The sequence below is a fragment of the Tilletiaria anomala genome (assembly GCF_000711695.1).
Source record: "Tilletiaria anomala UBC 951 chromosome Unknown K437scaffold_3, whole genome shotgun sequence".
NCBI lineage: Eukaryota > Fungi > Basidiomycota > Exobasidiomycetes > Georgefischeriales > Tilletiariaceae > Tilletiaria > Tilletiaria anomala.
The window spans coordinates 253,462-270,253 of record NW_013547019.1 but is presented as its reverse complement, the minus strand read 5'-3'; the positions used below and the strand labels follow the sequence as shown (position 1 = coordinate 270,253).

The following is a 16,792-nucleotide window of genomic DNA, read 5'->3' as shown; positions in this document are numbered from 1 at the left end:
GTACAGTGTCGATCCCGGACATGTTTCAAAGCGATCATTCTTCTTGGGTTGATGCGAATTTTCCAGGCTGAGGTTGTCGAATACCCTCGTGGATGACCTGTAATTCTGCTAATCTGCGAGCCGGTAAAGTTCAGGGATGTGACGGACAACTACGTGTCCGTTTCCATCTTGCGGGGGAATACGATCACCGTGACCAAGGGACAGTACCACTATGAATCCTTCCTGAAGGCAAAGGCAAGCCAGGCAAGACCCATTCTACACTTCTTCGAACAGGGCACTTGCAACGTCTCACTCCCATCTTCTACCGACCCCAAAGCTAGCGCAAACAAACAGCAAAAAGTACCCAAGAATCAAGGGGCCTCACAAGTTGCCTTCAGTTTGGCTCCGCCTTCGCGGGTCCTGGCATTCTCCTTCGCAAACCGCTTGGGCCAGCAAAATGCAGCTGCATGAACAAAGGGGAACAATGCTTCAGGATCGATTCCACACTGCAAAGCTCTAGCCGTACACGAGTCTGCAGTGAGCAGAAGTGATCATGCGTCAATTCCGGTAAGACAGGCTCCGAGGAATGGCTTTCATCACTTACCTAAAGATATCATTGAACACGTAGAACGAGCCGCCCTCTGGGTTCAGGGTGAAGGTTTGCGTGAATTGAAGTGGCGCTGGGGAGTCGTCGACCTGATAGACGCAGCGAAATCCAGGTTCTGGCGTTAAAGTATGTTTTGCAGAGATCACCCGAAAATCATGCACCCACCAATAGCTTGCCGGTCACTTGCACAACAAGGGAGGTGCCGTCTGCACCTGTCGGCTGAACATCTTTCGTGTCAACCTGGTGCTTCACCTGCTGGAATGGCAATGACTGCAAGCCCGGAAGGCATGTGAGTAAAGAAAAGTGCGAGCATGGTGGGTCAGAAGAGTTCCCGGCATGCGGACTGTCGCTGTATGCGCCAAGGTCGTGAGAGCGATGGTATAAACATTTGTACCTACCTTGAGCTTCTCGGTGATCGCTGCAGCACCTTGCGTTTGACTGCCCTCGAAGGTGAGCATCGAATGATCCCGCTGGTAGATTGAGCATCAGTGTGCATGTGAGCGAAGGAAAATTGTGGATGCGGAGAGAATCACCACAGCGAAAGACATCGATGATAGGCGAAGTCGGTGTCAGATGCACTACGATTGCGCATTTGCTTCTCTGCGTCACTTACGTAAAGACTCGCAAGCTGGTCTCTTGCGCTGTCGAATTGGGAATAGTAGAATTTGACAAACTATGCCAGGGCGAAGACATGGTGGCAGAGAGCAAGAGAAACAATGGTTAAGAGCTGCAACCGCGCCAAGTCTTTCTTCCAGAAGCAAGCCCTTCGAGCGACCGCAGCGGGAGCTGGCGGCAGCGGCGGCGGGCCGAAGGATGAAGGGCGGCTTACCTGATCTGCGACTGCCTCCATCTTGATGGCTTTTCGGTGCGTCCGAGTCAAGTAACTGATGTCAAACACGAGCACAAGTACCGAAAGTCAAATGGCCTTGCTTCGAGAACAGTGAGAAGATCATGTTCATCGTTTCGCGATTTTGGGTCGAGCTCTCTCTCGCATCTGTGAGGTCTCTCTCGCTCTCAGCTGCGCACAGGTCAAAAGGCGCACGCTGGCACGTGACACTTCTCAGTGCCACCGAAGGCACGACGCGACACTTCCCAGCGCGAAAGACACCCGCGCTTCTCGGCCGCGGCGACGGAAAGCAACAGTTCTTCATCAAGCCCCTTTAGTTAGCGAGGACTCGGCTTCCTCAGCACCAGAACATCCGCCTGAATGCATCTGTTCCGCTCGTGCTATTCCTGTCACGCAGGAATGCAGGAGGTCTACGGCAGCACGCACCTGTGTGCCGATCATGAACCACGCAAATTTGGTGTATGTGGAGACCTACGGTGACATGCTTCAAATCACGGACTCACGGGTGACTTTTCCACACAGCGGGCAGGCGGCACAGCGCGCGGGCTGGGCGAGGCACGCCCAGCCCTAGGACCTGGTTCGCCTTTGACAGGTTGGTGTATGTTGTGAGGACCTGACGAATTGTATAATCTCTCCAGAGTTACAGGCCATGGCCCAAAGTCCGTCGAATATCGATCATGTACTCTTTCCTTCCAATGTTCCGCCCATCGAACGAATCCAGCCACGCTCTGCCTAGACCGGCGTTGCTCGCAGATACATAACAGATAAGCGGATACGGCAAAAAGACCAATGTGTGCATATATGGATACATGGTATAAGGCGCATAGACGCTCGTGTGACTCTGACAGAGTCTGGTCGGCGACAGGCAGTGCCCTGCGCTGGCGCTCCCAGCTCTCCCACCGCAGTCTGCACAACAAAAAGCCAAAACGTCGCGGAGTGGATGTTGTTGGCCTCGACCGTTGGCGGTTATCGTCATGATGCTCATCCTTGCTGCACAAGAGCACACATGTGGGCCATGCATCTCCAATTGACTTCTACCAAACTGCCCCACACTTACACGGTCGCGGAAAACCATGACCTCGCACCCCCCTACTAGCTTCTACCACTTCGGACCCCGCTCACAGCTTCGGCGTGTTCCTTGTCGGAGTGCATCTCACGGCAGGATTCGTATTCGCCGGACTGCAGGCTGTATCGCAGGTCTTGAGCGCTAAACTGCAGCCAAAGTGCAGTCTACACATACGGCTCGCAAAGTATCGCGGGGTAACTGTCGGGCGTTCAGCTCGGGCTTCGGGCGACAGCCGATGAGGGACTACGATGGTGCACGTTGAAATGGCACAGGGTTACTGTCTGGACCTGTCTCGCTCTCATTTCCTTTGGAAGGCAAGGGGGGTGGCCGTCATGCGGCATCGTGACTCTTTTTTACTCGGCGCAAACGAGCTCCTGCCGTCATACGCGGCGGCTCTGCTTACTCACTTGCTTACGCGGCAGTGTCATCAGTCTTCTTCCCAAAGCCTCGTTAATGGGGAGTTGCCTCGACGTCAAATGTCAATCGCCCTTGAATCGAGCAGCCCGGCAAAGTATTCGCTGCAATGGGCAAGGCCACAATGGACAATCCCTTCTGGTTGACGCATCCCCCCCTCAGTCTCCCTCTCTCTTCCCCTTTGCAAATCATCTTGAATAAAGTAACTTTTACCATTCCTTGACCTCGCTCCCTCTTCTTGGTTCTCCCTTGGCTGCCTGGTGTTCCCCAAAGACCTTGATAGCTAGACTATCAGGTTGTTTCTCTCCTTATTTCACTCTTCTCTCCTTCTGTTTCTTGTCACTCATTTCTATTCTGGAGCAGGTAGTGAGTAATGCACCGGAGGTGAAAGGACACGTCCGCATTTGCGTCCCACTGATTGCTCGCCTCCTTCATCAGCTCCTTTTCCCCTTTCCCTATCCTTTTGGTCCTTCCAGCTCCGTGGCGCCAACAAGCAAGAGATCGTCCTGTCCAGGCAAATCTTTCAAGTGATCCCGACGCGACGCTCGGTATAATCTCGACACCGATCGACCATTTCAGCTCCGTCCAACAGCCTGCCTACTCGACTGCTCTGTGTAGCTGTCGAATTGTGTGCACACGGAATCAGCAACAAGCTATACCGGGGACATTTCCTGCCTCACGGCCACGGACCACCGGCACGGGGGCTTTTTTGTTACGGTCTTCAGGCTGGACACACACGAAGAACGCCAGCAGTGACGCTTGCTCTCCCCGTACAGAGTGAGCTCCATCAACAGTCTTGCGCGCTGCCATGCTAGTCTACACCAGGCTGGTCGGCTTGGTATGGCTGGCCATAGCGGCTAGCTTGATAGACGGTACGCCGCCTAGTGGAGTTTCAGCATTGCCAACTCGAGCGGTCCAGATTCATCAGCAGCATGATCTAAAGCAGCTGAACAAGAGGTTCACCAACCCTAGGATCGGAATCGTCCTCCAACAGGCCAACACATCTTTTCCCGACACTAGCGGCAGCAACAAAGTCCCTTTAAAGCGCATGGACCTTCCAGAGGGCACAGACGCGCTGCTGGTACGTCGAAGCTAGGAAGAAGGTGCAAGCGTGCGGCCAGCTGACGAGTCGTTCCAATTGCTCACGTCCAGGCGTTCCAACATCATGTCAACAAAGCCAACGCAAGACTTGCCAAGAGAAATGGCTTACCTGAAGGCGCTGGTAGGCTCGACGCGGTCGAGGGTGCAGCCTTACGGCGTCGGAGCCTGCAGAACCAGCAGGCAGGCGCAATGTCCCCCACACGGCTTTCAGCAGATAATACGCTCGATGAGCCGCAGAAACGTCTGCTTTCACAAATGCAGACTGCAAATGAAGAGGTGGTCCGAGAGGGACCTGTCAGATTGTCAAAGCGCAAGCTCTTGTTCAAGCATGGGCGCGTCGGAATCGTCATGAAAGACCCTTCCACAAATGCCGCCACCGCAAGCATGGCCAAGCGCTTGTTCGGAGGTCTGCTCGACGGTCTATTGAGTGGCGGTTCTTCGAGCGGTGCTGGTCAGCCTAGTCAAACGGCACTTCCACCCTTGCAGCCTTCCAGCGCGGTGATGCCAATGGCCGACAATAGCACCGTGATTGGGCAGCCGCAAAACAAGCAAGCCCCCGCATCCTACGCGAGTGGAGGTTATCCGAAAGCGGATCTGGCTGCAGCGATCAGCGGTGGATTGCAGTCCGCTTCACCGCCTGTTTCCCAAGGCAGCTTGGGGCTCAATATCGAAGCGAATGACGTTGGCTACGTTGCAACCATCCGCATCGGCAGTGCGCAAACACCCTTTCGCATGCTGATCGACTCGGGATCGGCCGATACTTGGGTCGCAAGCACGGCCTGTCAGCAATGTGGAAACGATCATCAGAAGCTTGGCACGGAAGTCTCTACGTCGTTTCAACACCTCGCTGGCTCCAGCTTCTCCATCACGTATGGAACTGGCGCTGTCCGGGGCGCACTCGGTTCGGACAACATCAATGTTGCTGGCATGACGCTGCAAAATCACACCTTGGGTCTTGCAACGCAAGAAACGACCGACTTCAGTGACCCATCCGTCCCTTTTGATGGGCTTATGGGCCTGGCGAAGACTGAGCTGAGCAATTCCAACACGCCCACCCCGATCGATGCCCTGTACCAGGCAGGCCTTGTCACAGCGCCCGTCATGGGTTACCACCTTGGGCGCGTAGCTGACGGCACCAACAGCGGAGAGGTGACATTCGGTGCAGTGGACGCGCAAAAGTATCAAGGAACGTTGCTGGAGATCCCCAACGTCTCAACCAAAGGTTTCTGGGAGGCTGCCGTAACGGGTGTCTCTTATGCTGGACGAGACCTTGGGTTGACAGGCAGAACAGCCATCTTGGACACGGGCACCAGCTTGATTGTCGCACCTCAAGCTGACGCGGACGCCGTTCATGCTGCCATTCCCGGCTCGCATGCAGATGGGCAAGGCGGCTACACGATTCCTTGCACAACGACGGGCGTGTTTGCTTTCAAGTTCCAAGGTCAGACATTCGGCATCGATCCACGCGACATGACCTTCTTGCCTGTCGACCAGAACAACCGGAAGGGTGATTGCGTCAGTGCAATCTCTGCCGGTATCGTTGGCGACCCGAATGAATGGCTTGTTGGTGCCGCCTTCCTCAAGAACGTCTACTTTGCGACCAATGCTCGAGATAACATGATTGGTATCGCAAGGCTGGCGCCTTAGGCTATGCCGGAAAGCGTTGAGGCCTTCAGCCGGAGAAGTCGCGGGCGGATCAATGGAGGGCGGAGCTCAGATATTGCAAACACCTCTGTACTTCTCATCTAACATCAATAGCGGATTGCCGAGGGGCTTCCAGTGAGCGAGGTGGAGCGAAGTTCATGCTTGAAGCATGCACGACGTCGTTCAGCAAGAAGAGTGAATAGTGAATGATCTTCTGCTGCCGAGCTGATTGCGACTACGGAGCAGTCCCGTCCATGCTTGTCGGCTGAGATTGGTACATAGAGCTGCCGGCCTGCCGCCATCAAAGCACTTGCATTCCAATTCAGCACGCGTCAGTCCGTCAAGGATCTTTGTTGCTCAGTGGCTTGCATGAGCGCATCCGTTCAGAGGTAACAAACAATTTGCCACTCGGTTTCATTCGACGTCGATGTTCGAATATTGATTGAAGAGAATACATATACGGAGACGGGAGGGCCAAAGGTGGAACCGCGACGCGGTTCCTTGCAAAGAGTTGTGAGATGTCCCCATTGTCGCCGCACATAACATTGTCCCACGTTCTCATTCTGCGCCACCCTGTCTTCTCCCCATGTTACGCTATTCGTTCTGAGCAAGGCGGCAACGAAAACACAGCGAGCCCAGTAATACGGTGTGGCTGGCGGAGACATCCAAACACCGCTGATCCGATATGTCCTGGTTCTCAAATCAATGGTCAAAGTGGGCCGGCGACGACAGCATGGCATCCGCCTCAAAACCAATCCGACGGATCGAAGTGGCCTGGGACAGGGATAGGTACATACAAACGCCGATAGGCTCGCATTCAACCAGGTCTGCCAAAGTGCTGATATCAATTTCCCGATGCAGGCTGCAAGTCGTCCTACCACGCTCGGCGTCCCCCAAGCTAGCCGATCTCAAGACAGAAATTTCCGCAATCACTTCTATCCCCTACGAGCAAATCAAGCTCGTCTACTGCGGGATGATTATGAAGGATGATCGCGCGACACTGGAACGCTTTGGCTTGCGGGACGGTTCCCGGGTCATGTTAATAGGGACGAAAGGCGGGGTTCCATTACAAGGCGACACACCTGGACAAAAGCAGAGTTCATCCCATGCCGGAGCCAGGGAGGCGCAGGACCAAGCTGCGAGATCACGAAAGCAGAATGAGGAAGATCTTAGCGAAGGTGGACTGTTGAAGCGGATTCAAGATACTGTCCAAGGGGTTCGCACAGATCTCCTGCCAGAGGTCGAGCAGTTCGAGAGGTCGACGCTCGCGCTCGGGAACGCTGCATCGGCCCCTTCGGAGCAGGCAGTGCACCCACCAACACAGAATGGCACGCCAGCTGGCGTGCTTACGCCACCTCAACTAGCCTTTGAGCATCGCAAATTGTCAGAGCTTCTGCTCAGGTCGCTCTTGACGTTGGACGGTGTCCAGGTCAACAGCGACATGACGCGCGCTGCTCGCAAGGCAGCAGTCAAGGAAGTGCAGGCGTTATTAGATCGAGTAGACGCTAATTGGACGAAAGCAAAAACACTTGGTGTAGCTTAGACATCACATACATTCGGCTTTACGTGGTTCCGCACCAAGTAATACTAAGCGATCAGTGCTACGACCCTGATGTGGCGGGGTTGGCCTCTCCCATTGTGACATCGACGATAGGACTGCCGGCATCCGTTGACCCGATTGACAGTGCGTTATGATCGACAGGCTCGGTCTTCAATACCGTTGCCACTGGTCCTGTAGGAGCGCTTAAAGCAAAAGGCTCTAAGGACCCTTCTTGCTTCAAAACGATCTGCCCCACTCCATCTTCCGTACTTGCAAAAGGCCCTGTCGTAGGCTTGGGCGCAGGTTCTGGTGCAACTGGTGTAGCTGCCTGAATTTCTTCCTCGATGATTTTCGATGGGTTGAACTTGCCCTCGATCGCCTGTGATAAAAGCTCGAGATCATCCATAGGCACTTGCCCCAGAAGACGCAGATGTTGCTGGCTGGCTAAGCGAAGCGCACGCCAAGAGACACTGTAACCTTGCTCGAGGAGCGGCGCAGCCTTCAGGTCTCGACGTTCCTTCTTGATCGACGCGTCGCTCTCCTTTAGCTCCACTGTGCTTTTCGCGTACACTTCTTGCAGCTGCTTCTGAACATCCGCGCTGGGCACAGCGCTCTGCAATTCGCGCAGGGTTTTCTCTAGCGACAAAAGTTCCTCCTGCTTGGAGTTGCGTTGCGCTGCAGCCACTTGGGAAGTGCTCAGGTCGAGCTTTTGCAGCTCTTCTGCCAGCTTCGACTTGCGCAACTGCAACGTCTGAATGCGGATCTTTGCATTCTGCATCGTGTTGAGTTGTGTCCGCGCCGTCTTGTTCCGTACTTTGCGGCGAAGATCGTTTTCTCGCCGTTCAACACCTTTAGGCAGGCCGATCTCGGACCGGCGCTGGTCGGATTTCGTCTCCAGCTTGCGCCATTTGTGCGCGTACGCGTCAAAGTCGTTGGCTCTGGGTCCCCACTCAAGCTCCTCCAGGCCGTCCGTTGCGACATGGACATAGACTCCGTCTTCATTCTCCCTCCGAGTCGTGCCAGCCTGTGGAGGCGGCACACCATTATCCCAGAGCTTACTGAGCGCAGGGGTGCCTAAGCGCTGCGGGAAGATAGGTAGTTTGCTGAACAAATTCGACAGCGCTGTCTCGAATGATTGCATCTCGCTTTTGGTCATGGGAGGCACCTCCATCGGCTGGCAATTCATAGCTTTCCATTCAGCCTGCAGGACGAAGAGACGTTTAGCGGACTCCGTTGATCTCGTAATATCCCTTCGCACATTCGCATACGCACCCAATTGTGCTCGCGGCGCATAGTGTTCTTCGTTGCAACAGCGTATGCTCGCGGACCAGGTATTTGATTCAAATGCGTCAGTATCTGCTTCCACGTGCTGTTGCACCATTCGGCCTGAATTAGTGCAGGAGTACGGTTTGGAAAGCATCAGTGGCGAGCATGGTCATCTGTCGGAAGCGGGTCATCACTCACAGAGGCTTCAGTGAGGACCCAGGAGCGCAACAAGGTCTTGTTGGTACATCGTGCAGCCCATTTTGCTTTTCGCGCCTGTCGGAACTCGAGGATGTACTGAAGCAGGATCAAGAACTGGACAAGTATCTGGCGACGGAAGGAAGGCTCGCGAACCTGATGGGACGGTAACAAAGTCAACCCAACTCTCTCCGAGGATTGACACCCAACCAAAGACACTAACCTCCGAGTCCAAAAGTTCGCGTCCTGTGAGGTATTTGGGAAAGAATGGCTCCTCTTCCTCCTCTGCTTGATCCGTGTCCATAGCATCCGGCCCTGCTTCGCCTCCATTAGCATTGCTCTGTTGCCGTGATTCTTCCTGAGTGTCAGATCCGTTGAGCATCAATTCGCGCTCGTTCACTGCCATGAGCAGATCGAGGATCCTTTGGGTCGCATATTTGAACTCCTTCAATCCTCCCGCGTCGCTATGCAAGCCTTTCTCGTACTCCTGATCCTCATCTGGTTCCTTTCCCTGACGCCTGCTTCCGTGATCACGTTCCCTCTCATCTCGGATCTTCTCCTCTTTGACTTGGCTGTGGGGCTCATGCACCGCACGCGGAAGAAGGTTGGGGGGTAAAACCGAATCAGCTTCGAAGATAAGAGAAGGGTTGGCGAAGAATTGTTGCATGCTCCAGAAAAGGATGTAGAAGTCTGCGTCGGAAGTCGCACGCTCTTCGAGTGTCTTCTCCCCGGCTTTGCTTCCCTCTGCACTGTTTGCCCCTCCCTCCTGCTCGGCCTCTTCGGCTGGGGTTTCTCCTTCGTCCCCTCCATCCGCATGTTGATCCTTGATGATGGTCTTGTTGTCAATGTGGAAGTCGCCTCTCGTGTTTAGCCCTGATCTTTCTCCCAGCGGAAAGACTTCTGTGAGCAGGGACGCAATCCTGCCGGAAAGGATGGTATGCCTCATGAAAGGCTTGGCGAGGCGCCTTCTTAAATCATTACAGATGCGCAAGAGAACCGGGCTCTTGGCACCCTTTCTGGTTCTACCGGATCCTGATGTGGTACCGGAAAAGTTCTGCAGAACGGTGAGAGTAGGTCATATGCGCACTGCGGAAACCGCATTTCGTTTAAGGACGTACCACTGTGATCTGTGCCTTGCGGCTGTCAATATAGTCAAGCATTTTACTGCATCCCTCCAGGGGTAATGTCTCCATGACTCCTTCTATTACAGTCAGCGGAGCGACGGCTTCACAGAGGCCTGCGAGCTCAAAGGATAGTAGCACGTCGCACCTATCAAACAGTTCTCTCAATTGCACATCATCTAGATTCGTAGACTGAAGGAAGGGATTAGCTGTTGGCGCCAGTATCATTATCAAAGCCAAAGGCAAGGGGCTCACAGTGCTCGCTCGCGACGAGCCCGGCCGCTGTGTCACCTTGACTCGCAGAAATTGACCGAACGCGTTCGTGCGAGCCTCTACGAGCTGATTGTGTCTCTGAGCTTTGACTTGAGCATCCTCACGAACTAGCTCAAGCGCTTTCTTTCGCTCATCTTGGTCCCGTTGATGCGCATCCGGTGCGAGCTCAGGTAACAACTTCGCTTTCTCTGCGAAAATATGCTCCGCCGATTCTTCCTTGAGCAGGTCCAGATTGCTGGCCCATTCACTGATCCGTGTGTCAAGGATGGGGAAGGTCAGGTCGGGCGGTAAAATCAATTCCGAGTGCGAATGATCCTTGCGCAGCTGGGCGAGGCCTTCGAGAAGGGATGCAACAAAGTTGGCCAGCTGCGAGTTAAGCTCGGCGACGGAGAGCCTAGCGCTCATCTTTGGCTACCGGCGCCGTTTTGAGATGCCTGGTGCATCAGTAACGCCGACTGAAGGCGTGCTTACGTCTGAGAAAGACTCCGAGCGGTCTTCAGACACACAGTTCCTGCAGAGGGAACGACTGCTGTAGCCTAAAAGATACCCAGAGCCGCTTCAAATCGGTCCAAGCTCGAGTGAGGTTCTTGCCGTGTGAGATGGCGATGAGGCGGAATGGCGCCAATGAATCTTATTCTTCGCGCCGCTGCTGTCATCAAGGGCTACTCATCACTTTGGACAATCTACAACACGGAGCTCCTCGAACAACCACCTTAACCAGGCCGTGGATGATCATCTGGCCAGGGACAGGCTCGCAGGGATAAGGGGCAAGGACGACTGAGAATAGGTTCGCAAGATTGACCACAATGTCAGACGCAGAAATGAACCGGAACGACGCCGATGTCGAGATGGAAGATGGTGAGCGCTCAGCCTCGGCCGCACCGTTTGAAGCTTCGTGCTGCACACCTGACAGCTACTGATATGTGCATCATTGCTGATCCAGACCCTTCCATCAAGCGAAAAGGGAGAGGCTTCAAGCCCAAGGCGGGCGACCACAGTGAGGTTTTGGATGGCGTTCGCAGCAAAGGATTTGACAGGGTAGATGGCGCAACGCAGAGCCGAGAAGCGCGATGTGAGTGAGAAGCTACGGACGCCGCCTAGACTTCTTTGCTCTGTCGTCTTTGCTAATAGTGATTCTCGTTTTCTCGGCCCCGGATCGCAGCCGTCGAAGGATGGATCGTGCTGGTGACCAATGTACATGAGGAAGCAACGGAGGAGGAGGTGATGGACAAGTTTGCCGACTTTGGCGAGATCAAGAACCTACACCTCAACCTCGACAGGCGGACAGGCTATGTCAAGGTGAGCACCCTGACTTTTAGCTTGAACTTCTTGGCACTGACGTTCGCTCTTCCGCGCGGCAACGACGCTAGGGCTATGCGCTGATCGAATACGAAACGAACGCAGAAGCGCGGACAGCCATTCACGCATGTGAGACGGGGTTGACGCTAATGGAACAGGAGCTTAAGGCAGACTTTGCGTTCGTGCGACCACCGGCACTGGCTTCCGGGGCAGGCAAAGGAGGAGGAGGCCGACGAGGGAATGCAGGCAGCGCGAGGGCGAGGAGTCGAAGTCCGTCACGCCGGTGAGGCCTGTGGACGAAATGCCCCCAAGGAGGCGCACTCGCTCGCTGGCCGGCCAATCTGCTCTGGCGCAGGTCACCATTGTATTATTCCGCTTTCCATGCCATCCTGCGCTTTAGCACTGCAATCTTGGTGATGCAATGGCTGAGGCGGTGGTGAATGCAGTGCAGTGGACACGAATATCGTACAAAGGGGGAATCATGCAAGAGCTTCATCAACCATCTAACAGGCGGCTACAACCTATGGGTGCGTGTTGCTCTACTAGTAGGACGATTGGCCCGGCTCCTGGTACACATTGTGCTTGCAGCTGGCGGAGCCGTCGGGACTGTGGTAGTGGCTCATCTTTTAGCCTTAGGACGGCTGCGCAGAGCCCCGCTCCGACATGGGAATGGTGGGCGTCTGCGCGGCATGCTGCCGCTGAGGGCACGACTGGGGTGTGCTGCTGCGTGTGCGGCTGCGCGTACTGCTGAGCTACGAGCGCCGGCGCGGCGTAGTGCTTCACTGGCGCGGTTGCGCTGAAGGATTGCAGCTTGTCGTTGTAGGCTGCGTAGTAGTTGTTGTTGTTGTTGCTGGTGTCGTGGGCGTTGAACGAGTTGTTGCGCTTCTCCACATCGTCTTCCTGCTCGAGTGTCGCGCGCCTGCTCTCCGTCCGTCCCAGGCGAATGTAGAAGATGAGCGCGACGATGTCGAAGAGCCAGGAGACGGCCCAGCTGAGCTGGTTAGAGGTTGCGTAGCAGAGGAGCCACTCGATGCAGGTGATAATGAACCGGCACAGCATGCTGTTAAATTGGCTATCCCTCCTCTTGAACAAGAAGTTGGAGAGGATATTGGCCATGGGAGTGATCAAGCTGATGACGACGATGAGCACAACTGCGAGGGCAAGGGTCGCTTCGGCGCGCGACCTGTCGTCCTGGGCCAACTCAGAGGCGTCGACCGCGTGGGCGGAGGCGATGCCTATACGATTGCCGACGACGAAGAAGACATAATCAGCGTCGTAGAGATCCGCCCAGAAATTGGCCGTCAGGGCGCCTGTGGTGCCTATCGGCAGGCTGAGGAAGTCCTAGATCATGCTGCAGGTAAGGCAAGAGTTGACGTACGCGCGAACAGAGACGATTGTGGCAAGAGATCTGGCGCTGGTCTGGGCTTGTCACGTGCAGAGACGAGTTCGTGTTGAGCCTTGTGGTCAAGAGAGGCGTCTTCTGGAAGGGGAAGGGGGGGGGGGATGGATGGGACGGGGAGCTTGGCAGTGAAGGCGTTCAGTGCAATTTCAACATGGCCAAGTCAGTATGTCTCGTCGTCGCCGTGGTGTTAGGACTCCTGTCCAAATGGAGATGTCCGTAGGTAGTCAGTCCATCGCTCGCCATTGGCCACCATCTCAAGGGTTGGTGCGACGAGACTCGGAGAGCCTGGAGTCTCCCTTTGCCGTCCTTTTGTCTTCCATGGTTCTGGCGCAAAGCTATTATTAGATTCGGTGGGGGGGGGATGGCGCAAAGGCGATGTAATACACTCTCCTCAAAGGCAGGCAAGCACCTTCAAGGCTGACCTGGACGAGCTGAGCAGTGGGCGCCTTGGATAAGATGTCTTGGGATTGGCGTTACACTCCAACTCTTCAGCAGTGCGGCGCTTTTCTCCCCTTCCCTCTTCTCTCTTCGACCGAACTGCACGTGGCGAATAACTGACGAACTATCAACAGCTCGAGTCCAGTTGGCTGGCGCGTGCGTACGGAGCCTCCGAGAGCTTTCTTTCATTTGTTGTTGTGAGGGCGTTGTTCCTTTGCGGCCTGGTTGCGGCCAAGGCTAAAGCGAGAGAGCATGGGGATGGGCTTAGTGCACGCACGCATCCGAGGTCTGACCGAGCTTTCTGAGAACACCCACAAGCGTGTCAGAGACCACCGGATGAAATGGACATCATCGCCCGACAGACTTGCAATAATCTCCGTTCTGGCTCTGGAATGGACGACCGGACCAGGGATTGACCTTGAAACTATTATAAATTGCTTGCGTCTTGACGTTTTTAGACCAAATGGAAGGTTGGTGTACACCATTTGTAAATGGGAAACCTTGACCGAGTCATCGCACCAAAAGTGTCACTGCTTCTCGCTTGCTCAAAGTTGGCAGGGAGCGAGTTCGATTCGAAGGGATGCCCGCGAGCCTGGATCTGGACGCAGGTCCAGGCGACCTCGACTGTTTGTCGGCGCCCTTACGCCCCGACGTCGACCCAGATATGCTCCCTGAGCCGAGCTACTTCACCGAGCTCCAATTGCTGGACTGTTGGGCCGATTTGCGGCAGCAGACCGCCGGCGCAACTGGCGCTAGTGCTATCTCCCAGGATGTCGCGCATCCGATCCTCAACGACAAGAGAGGCCAGTTTGGCTTGCTCGACGTGGAGGACATGAACGAGCTCTGCGACTCAAGCCTGAAAGTCGGACATGAAGAGGGGGCTGAGGATGATTTTCGGCCGAAACTGATGGTCTGTCATGATCACAAGGGAGGCTACAAGGAACAGCCTGATGCACAGTGTTATACCTTCGAGCATTGGTGAGATCCCGCAGAGCCCACGTCGCAGTCACGAAGGATTCGCTAACAGGCGTGCAGGCAACTTGCAGACTATTTTGTCTATTTTTCACATCATCGTGTCACCGTGCCACCCCCAGCTTGGATCGAAGCGGCACACCGGCACGGCACCAAGATCCTCGGGACGTTGTGCGTAGGCGACCTTCTGCGACATTGTGCCAAGCGATGCTTGGGTGACTGAATCCAACATTTTTTGTTTGCAGGATATTCGAATGGAAGGAAAGCATTGCCGAGCTATCGCTCCTTCTTCGCGGTCCCGAATGCGAGCACATCCCGTTGCTGGGGCCATCGTGCATCAACCACAGGAGCGTCGCCAACGACACTGCAGCAGCTGCGCTCCTCTTTTCGCCTCATTTTGCTGATGTGCTCATCACCCTTGCGCTTCAGCGCGGCTTTGATGGCTATCTAATCAACGTCGAGGTCCCGCTCGATCTCGGCTTCCAATGCAGTGGCGAGCCATGGCCGTGGTGGGTCCGGTCGCGCGTGCGGCACATCGAGATGCAAAAGAATGCTACGCGTCTGCGAGCGTGGGTCGCTTATCTGCGCTTCGAGGGACGTCGAAGGGTGGGAATTGCGAATGCACGCAAGAGCGAGCGCGCTGCAGGACGGAACCGGCGTCGCGAGAGCTGGCACGTTGCGTGGTACGACAGCGTGACAATCGACGGCGAGCTTGCGTGGCAGGACGCGTTGACGCCAGCCAACCAGGCCTTCTTCGAAGTCGCCGACTCGATCTTCACGAACTACACCTGGGTGCGGCCGCCAGAGGCGCTGCCGCCGGGCCAGTTCCCGCAGTCGGTGCATAGCTACACGGGCGCGCCGCAGGACGGCGGCTTCCACCCTGCGCTCGTCGCGTCTGCGCGGCTCGCCGAGCAGATGCGCCGCGCACGCAGCGACGTCTTTGTTGGTATTGACGTCTTTGGCCGCAATTGCTGCGGCGGCATGGACTGCTGGAAGAGCCTCGAGATGATCATGCCACATCGCACTCGCGAAAGGGACGAAGCGCCACCTGCAGGATTGAGCGTTGCGCTCTTCGCGCCTGGATGGACGTGGGAACACGACGAGCCAGCCGATCAGCCAGGTCATCGGAGTTGGGAAGACTGGTGGAACGAAGACCAGCAGTTCTGGCGGCAGCGACAGCGACAGCGAAAAGAGCAGACGCCCGGCGACGCGTTCGCCCTCAGCCGCTACTTCCCCCCACGAGTTTGGGAGCTGGACTACCACTTCTTTTTGATCGGCGCTCAGAGCTTTTACACCAATTTTGCCATGGGCTCCGGCTGCAAGTGGTTCGTCCGAGGTGCCTGCGTGCGCGACTGGAGCGAAGAGAGGCTTGATGCTACCGTAAGTGGATGGACGGACGTCGCTGCCAGCATGCCACAGCCTCATTGGCTTTTACAAGATCCCGTAAGTTCAACGTCAGCGCCATCTCCTCAGGTCGCTGGACCCGACAGCCGCGGCTTGGACATGGAAACGACAACGAGCGATGCTTGGTCTGGCAACACTTGCATTCGCGTCAGGGTGCGGTTGAGCAAGAGTAGGAGCGGGGTGAACGGCCGCGCGGGGGTCTTTATACCCTTCTTCAGGCTGCGGCTGACCGAGGCAACGCCTGCAGGGTTAGCAGATCATGTAGAGGGTCTCATGGTCCAAATCACCGCTGTCATCAAGAAACAGGACAGCGCTGCCAGTAGCGCCTGGACTGTGCGGCCGCACCTGAGAGCTGCAGGCGCGAGCGAGGTGCATGAGGCAGGTCCAGCAGGTGCTCAGCCCGACGCTGCAAGGGTGGCCTCACTGGGATGGCGGGGGACCGAAGCATGGTTCCGCTGGCCTCAGACCGCCGAGGAGGCCGAGCTAGGCGTCTTGGTTGCGCGGGATCACGAGTTGCTTCAAGAACGAGAGGAGGATGAAGCGGCCACAGTCAACTTTTTCGTCGGCGCCCTGTGTCTCCGGTCAAAGGCCGCAGCAGAGAGACAGCAGAAGGAGGCTGTGATTTCTGTCCAAACTGCAGCTGCAGCGCCAGTACAAGAAGCGAGAGATTCGGGGACAGTCTCGATAAGCAGCGCCGCTAGCAGCAGCAGCAACAGGGGCTTCGCGATCCTCGAATGGGCAGACTTTGCACCCGACGCGCCATTTTACGAGCTCTTTACACGACGTTCGCCCGAGGCGGGTGGAGCGAGGGAGGATCAGGAACAATGGCTCTGCACGGCTACGCGCGAGTACGGGAGGACGGAAGTGGTGCTCTCGAGTGAGCGCACCGCCGGGCGAGAGGTCGTTGTGCGCTCTCTCTTTTGAATGCATCGCAAGAAGCCATTCACCGTGCAGCGCAGTAGGGGGGATCAGATTTTGGAGTCCAACCAGAAACAACCAAACCATGTCGCTGCCTTGTTCCGTTCCGCTCTTTTTTCGTGGGTTTTCTTCTTTTTTTCTTTTTTTTCGAGCGCTCTCTCGCTATTCTCGGCTACTGCCAAAAGATTTTGGAAAGATAAAAAAATTCATCCAGCGCAGAACGAAGAGAACTGGCGGAAAACCGAAAGAAAAAAAAAGAGAACGAGAGAGTGCAGCAACGAGGAAGCGAAACTGCGAAATCCGTCG

At 55.7% G+C, this 16,792-nt stretch overlaps 7 protein-coding genes across 7 annotated transcripts; 4 read left to right on the top strand and 3 right to left on the bottom strand.

Annotated features, from left to right (window-relative positions):
• Positions 1-454: 454 nt before the first annotated feature.
• K437DRAFT_253313 (nuclear transport factor 2) lies at positions 455-1,512 on the bottom strand. The gene is made up of 6 exons (XM_013390673.1): positions 1,416-1,512; positions 1,200-1,259; positions 985-1,056; positions 752-856; positions 584-675; positions 455-511 (listed from the first exon to the last, which is right to left on the bottom strand). The coding sequence occupies exons 1-6, from the start codon at positions 1,434-1,436 to the stop codon at positions 496-498; spliced, it is 366 nt and encodes a 121-aa protein (XP_013246127.1). The 5' UTR covers positions 1,437-1,512; the 3' UTR covers positions 455-495.
• Positions 1,513-4,083: 2,571 nt separating this feature from the next.
• On the top strand, positions 4,084-6,063 carry K437DRAFT_253310 (acid protease). The gene has a single exon (XM_013390672.1). The coding sequence runs from the start codon at positions 4,204-4,206 to the stop codon at positions 5,659-5,661; it is 1,458 nt and encodes a 485-aa protein (XP_013246126.1). The 5' UTR covers positions 4,084-4,203; the 3' UTR covers positions 5,662-6,063.
• Positions 6,064-6,391: 328 nt separating this feature from the next.
• K437DRAFT_265938 (uncharacterized protein) lies at positions 6,392-7,201 on the top strand (the record flags this gene model as incomplete). The annotated part of the gene is made up of 2 exons (XM_013390671.1): positions 6,392-6,447; positions 6,520-7,201. The coding sequence occupies 2 exons, from the start codon at positions 6,392-6,394 to the stop codon at positions 7,199-7,201; spliced, it is 738 nt and encodes a 245-aa protein (XP_013246125.1).
• On the bottom strand, positions 7,192-10,572 carry K437DRAFT_253308 (uncharacterized protein). Its single transcript, XM_013390670.1, has 6 exons — positions 10,036-10,572; positions 9,778-9,972; positions 8,883-9,713; positions 8,663-8,815; positions 8,471-8,584; positions 7,192-8,399 (listed from the first exon to the last, which is right to left on the bottom strand). Exons 1-6 carry the CDS (start codon positions 10,456-10,458, stop codon positions 7,260-7,262), a joined length of 2,856 nt encoding a protein of 951 aa, XP_013246124.1. The 5' UTR covers positions 10,459-10,572; the 3' UTR covers positions 7,192-7,259.
• A 172-nt stretch (positions 10,573-10,744) lies between these two features.
• Positions 10,745-11,755, top strand: K437DRAFT_253306 (RNA-binding domain-containing protein). The gene is made up of 4 exons (XM_013390669.1): positions 10,745-10,911; positions 10,997-11,125; positions 11,216-11,352; positions 11,424-11,755. The coding sequence occupies exons 1-4, from the start codon at positions 10,860-10,862 to the stop codon at positions 11,637-11,639; spliced, it is 534 nt and encodes a 177-aa protein (XP_013246123.1). The 5' UTR covers positions 10,745-10,859; the 3' UTR covers positions 11,640-11,755.
• Positions 11,756-11,847: 92 nt separating this feature from the next.
• K437DRAFT_260758 (uncharacterized protein) lies at positions 11,848-13,381 on the bottom strand (the record flags this gene model as incomplete). Its single annotated transcript, XM_013390668.1, has 3 exons — positions 11,848-12,671; positions 12,731-12,832; positions 13,177-13,381. The coding sequence occupies 3 exons, from the start codon at positions 13,379-13,381 to the stop codon at positions 11,848-11,850; spliced, it is 1,131 nt and encodes a 376-aa protein (XP_013246122.1).
• Positions 13,382-13,569: 188 nt separating this feature from the next.
• Positions 13,570-16,703, top strand: K437DRAFT_292460 (glycoside hydrolase family 85 protein). Its single transcript, XM_013390667.1, has 3 exons — positions 13,570-14,170; positions 14,228-14,335; positions 14,410-16,703. The coding sequence occupies exons 1-3, from the start codon at positions 13,773-13,775 to the stop codon at positions 16,490-16,492; spliced, it is 2,589 nt and encodes an 862-aa protein (XP_013246121.1). The 5' UTR covers positions 13,570-13,772; the 3' UTR covers positions 16,493-16,703.
• The last annotated feature ends 89 nt before the right edge of the window (positions 16,704-16,792 follow it).

Coding starts and splice junctions, on each gene's coding strand:
- K437DRAFT_253308 (XM_013390670.1), bottom strand. CDS start 10,458: ATGAGCGCTAGGCTCTCCGTCGCCGAGCTTAACTCGCAGCTGGCCAAC. Junction 8,585..8,662: donor GGGTCCTCACTGAAGCCTCT/GTGAGTGATGAC, acceptor GCACTAATTCAG/GCCGAATGGTGCAACAGCAC. Junction 8,400..8,470: donor TGCGCCGCGAGCACAATTGG/GTGCGTATGCGA, acceptor TTCGTCCTGCAG/GCTGAATGGAAAGCTATGAA.
- K437DRAFT_253310 (XM_013390672.1), top strand. CDS start 4,204: ATGTCCCCCACACGGCTTTCAGCAGATAATACGCTCGATGAGCCGCAG.
- K437DRAFT_253306 (XM_013390669.1), top strand. CDS start 10,860: ATGTCAGACGCAGAAATGAACCGGAACGACGCCGATGTCGAGATGGAA. Junction 10,912..10,996: donor CGATGTCGAGATGGAAGATG/GTGAGCGCTCAG, acceptor TTGCTGATCCAG/ACCCTTCCATCAAGCGAAAA. Junction 11,126..11,215: donor GCAGAGCCGAGAAGCGCGAT/GTGAGTGAGAAG, acceptor CCCGGATCGCAG/CCGTCGAAGGATGGATCGTG.
- K437DRAFT_253313 (XM_013390673.1), bottom strand. CDS start 1,436: ATGGAGGCAGTCGCAGATCAG. Junction 1,260..1,415: donor TGGAGGCAGTCGCAGATCAG/GTAAGCCGCCCT, acceptor GCCCTGGCATAG/TTTGTCAAATTCTACTATTC. Junction 857..984: donor CGATCACCGAGAAGCTCAAG/GTAGGTACAAAT, acceptor CCGGGCTTGCAG/TCATTGCCATTCCAGCAGGT.
- K437DRAFT_292460 (XM_013390667.1), top strand. CDS start 13,773: ATGCCCGCGAGCCTGGATCTGGACGCAGGTCCAGGCGACCTCGACTGT. Junction 14,171..14,227: donor TGTTATACCTTCGAGCATTG/GTGAGATCCCGC, acceptor ACAGGCGTGCAG/GCAACTTGCAGACTATTTTG. Junction 14,336..14,409: donor ACCAAGATCCTCGGGACGTT/GTGCGTAGGCGA, acceptor TTTTGTTTGCAG/GATATTCGAATGGAAGGAAA.